Genomic DNA, 3,997 nt, shown 5'->3' with positions numbered 1-3,997 from the left:
TTCACTCCCTTCCCTGGCCAGCCTGTTCCAATGGTTGACAACCCTTTCAGTGAAGAAATTTTTCCAAATATCCAATCTGAACCTCCTCTGGTGCAACTTGAGGCCATTTACTCTTGTCCTATGGCTTGTTACTTGGGAGAAGAGAGCAACCCACCCCCACCTCACTACAACCTCCATTCAAGTAGTTGTAGAGAGCAACAAGGTTTCCCCTCAGCCTCCTTTTCTCCAGGCTAAACAACCCCAGTTCCCTCAGCCACTCCTCATAAGACTTGTGCTCTAGACCCCTCACCAGCTTCATTGCCCTTCTCTGGACATACTCCAGGACCTCAATGTCTGTCTTGGAGTGACGGGCCCAAAACTGAAAAGAGTATTCGAGGTAGGGCCTCACCAGAGCTGAGAACAGGGGGACAATCGCCTCCCTAGTCCTGCTGGCCACACTATTTCTGATACAAGCCAGGATGCTATTGGTTTTCTTGGCCACCTGGGCACACTGCTGGCTCATATTCAGCCAGCTGTCAACCAACACCCCCAGTTACAAATCTTCTCGGCAGCGTTCCAGCCACTCTTCCAAGCCTGTAGCGCTGCACGGACTCGCTGCCACAAAACGCCTGGACCCAGCTAAGCACCGGCAGTCCTTCTAGGCAGCCCACCCGTACCTGTGCCAGCTCCAAGGCTTCAAGGAAGCAATCCGGAAGGCAGCAAGAAGTTTAATCGCTGCCCACACAGGTGGAGAACAGCCTGCCGGCAGACTTGTGAGCAGCTGGATGTAGGACAACAAGAAGCACCCACCGTAGCGCTGTTTGTCTTCAGAGAGCACCTGAATGCTGAATCACTATTGGCCCACATGGGATATGTATTTGATGGAGGAAGTGGGGGTGAGTAAGGTGATACCGCATTTGTGCACATACGTGGTTGTATTTTTTGCTGCAATATCTTTGCCAGAGAAGGGAAAGCAACTGCTGTATGAGGACACACGACAAGTTGCTGCTTATTAATGGTTTCCTTAAGATCGGCTGCAAGGTAGCATCCTAGAGAACCTACAAGCTAGACAATCAAATGTCAGGGAGGAAAACAGACTCTCCCAGGCGACTTCAACCATCAAGTAATAAGTATATCTGAAGTTAGCTACTTGCATGATCATCTTTTTTCCACTTCTGAGTTCCCCCTGCCAAATACATCTTTCTCTAAAGACTGCCTCCAAAAAACAACTATAGTGCTGAACTCTTGATTCTGTATTTGGTGCATTGACACACACTCACTAGGGACTAATGGAAGAGAATTTGGTTCTGCAAATTGCTCAGATGCTTGAACATTAGCTACCTGCTGCCCAGGGGGACACTGCTAAATAAGCCACTCCTTGTGAATAAGCAGTCTTTCTGTGTGCAGAAGGGATGCCCCACTTTATGAGAAGTGGGTCAGGTTTGAGTGTATGAAACAATGGCAGTCTGCTTGAGGGAAGATAAGCTTTCCATTTATCCTCTTCATTTTCTTTCAAAAAGCCAAGATTGGGTTTGGGCTCCACCAAGAATGGCACAAACCTTTCCGTAGAAAGGGTAAAACAATCCCAAGTTGACTTTGAATGCCCAAGTAAGATCACGGTCTGGTACGTAAATCCCATGGAGTTTCTAAGCCTTCACATGCAGTGTTACTTTCTCATGCTGTGGCTTTCATGCATGTTCTCTGACCATGCCACAAGTGTAATTTTTACTTTGGTTTGTTTCATGAGATGGGCTTGCATAGTTCTTTGCTTCCCACACATGGAAGAGTTTCTGCAACAAGAAGAAATGCAAAACTTTGGTACTATGTGCACTGTTTGAGTGGTACCTGTTTCATCTAGAATGACTAGAAAAAAATGCTTTGAATAAAAAGTGGAATGTATAGGGGGGCACGTGTTATTCAGATTTGCCAACTTTTGATTTCTGAAAAAAGTTCCAATATCAAAATATTATTGCTGATAACAGATTTTAAGGTCTGTTTCAGCCACTACAGCACAAATTTCATTTTGAGTAAGGTGCCTAAGTCTTGCTAGGATGTAGTTTCATTCTTTGTACAGTAAATAAAGACTTTTCTGTTCCTCACCAAGTTTAGTATTTTCTGGTAAAATATGTGTCCAAAAATATTTTAATAACAAGGCATATTTTTAAAATAATCTCATAGATCAGAGGTAAGAAAACAGGCTGTTCTGTAAGGGAACAGCAATCTGTTCTTACAAAGACTTTAAGCACCCCCAGATCCGCAATGCAAAAGATCCAAGTAGTGCAACAAATTATCTTCATTTTCAGAGTGCTTAGCTAAATAACTGTACCAGGCATTTGTTACACATCACTACTTGTATACTCAAAAAATGATTGAATATTTTGGTTCTACATAGTCTGCATAATACAAGAGAACAATTTCAGGTTTTGTTTTTAAGATCAGAATCACAAAGAAGTGTGAGGCAATAGAAGGTCTAAGAGGCTAATTGATTAACATGCTTAATGTATTACATTGAGTAAGATTTGTAATAACTAATGATTTCTTGATCCATCAGAAAATATATAGCAGCACACAACAGTTGGAACCTACCACAAGAGGAATTCAGTCTAGAAATGGGTGTATTTTGTTTGAGCTATGGGGACAACTCGCTGCCTTAAGTCAGTCAAGCTCCCGCTACTGTCATTGTGATTCCACTATACCAGGAGCCAGGCCATAATGCTTTCCTCTTCCACAAATATGTATTGATTTAGCAGCAAAATTCATTGTATGTTCCAACTTAAAGGGAAAATTATTCCCATTTTGGTTTCTTCTCTCATCGTGATGTGAAAGCAGTAACGGGAATGAAGATTATCGTATTTTATTTAATACAGATTATAAAAGCCTGCTTTGTGGTCTGAGTACATTCAACCATTCATTTAATTAGTTCACATCCTTCATTGTTGCAAGTTCACATGATGAATTTTGTAATTTAACCACTTGTTCAGCTAAGAAATAATTAAGCCAGTTTTGAGACTCAGAATCAAAGAGAAAACACACAAAACTTAACACTCACTTAGGCCCAATTCTGTACTAACACAGATAGAACTGCCATAAATTTTGGTCCGAGTTCCTTCTTAGCAGGAACTGCAGATCCCTATATGCCTCACTAGTTCTTCAGATAAACATGAAAGATGACTTCTTGCCAGTGACATCTGGTAGATTAGGACCTGAATGTCTGAAAAATGCTATGTACTAAATAGTGGGGAGAAATATACCAGTATAAATTGACATAAAATATATTGTAGGAACCAATCACATCCAAAACTTTCAATGCTGAGCATGTTAATCAATCTTTGTTGAGACTGTACTTCTTTATAAAACACATAATTAAAAGATTTATCTATCTAAGCCTGAAGAACAGCATTTTATTTCTAGCTCCTAGGAATTTATGCAACTTGGTTCTAGTTTACATTCAGCATTAGATTTACAACTATCTGAGGCTAGAATTACGAGCAAATGGAAGTCAGAACTGTCTACAATAATTCACATAAAAAATTGCAAATAACAATAGAAATATAAGGATTAAAATAACTAAAGTTTCTTGATTTTTTCCACTTTCTTTGCCATACGTTAAAAATTACGATCATTATTCTACTTTTTATTAACATTAATTGCTTTATAAATAACAAATGCATATTAAACTTTAAGGTGGTTATGGGTAGACCTAGAGCCCATTGTACTTTACTAACTATTCTGGTTTCACTGTTAAGAAAATGAAAACTTACTGTAACCAATGGTGGCCAAATTATAAATTGGATGATGATGAGCGATGGCTGAAAAATGGGACCTGGGGGGAGTTCAAGGCAAAGGGCAGAAGGGAAATGGAACCTTCAGCCCCGTTTCCGGGAGGACTCGGGCACACTCCCAACCGGCAATGCCGGCGCCCTTGAGACAAGCGCTAGGGGTAGGGCTATGCCAGTTTTTATCCATGTCCCCTTTACTACCTCTGACCTCTGAACAGAGGCCAGAGCTGAGCAAGACC

At 41.0% G+C, this 3,997-nt stretch overlaps 1 protein-coding gene across 1 annotated transcript in view; it reads right to left on the bottom strand.

Moving 5' to 3' along the window:
* Positions 1-3,945, bottom strand: part of ZC3H15 (zinc finger CCCH-type containing 15) — a 16,925-nt gene extending 12,980 nt beyond the window's left edge. The window contains exons 1-3 of the mRNA XM_009890215.1: positions 3,844-3,945; positions 1,709-1,769; positions 537-673 (exon numbers count right to left, since the gene is read on the bottom strand). Of these exons, the coding sequence (XP_009888517.1) occupies positions 537-673; positions 1,709-1,769; positions 3,844-3,945 (300 nt within the window). The remainder of the gene's footprint in view (positions 1-536; positions 674-1,708; positions 1,770-3,843) is intronic.
* Between the last annotated feature and the right edge of the window lie 52 nt (positions 3,946-3,997).

This window comes from Charadrius vociferus, unplaced genomic scaffold (assembly GCF_000708025.1).
Source record: "Charadrius vociferus isolate BGI_N301 unplaced genomic scaffold, ASM70802v2 scaffold147, whole genome shotgun sequence".
Lineage (NCBI taxonomy): Eukaryota > Metazoa > Chordata > Aves > Charadriiformes > Charadriidae > Charadrius > Charadrius vociferus.
The sequence above is the reverse complement of the archived record's forward strand: the minus strand, read 5'-3'. Positions and strand labels throughout refer to the sequence as shown.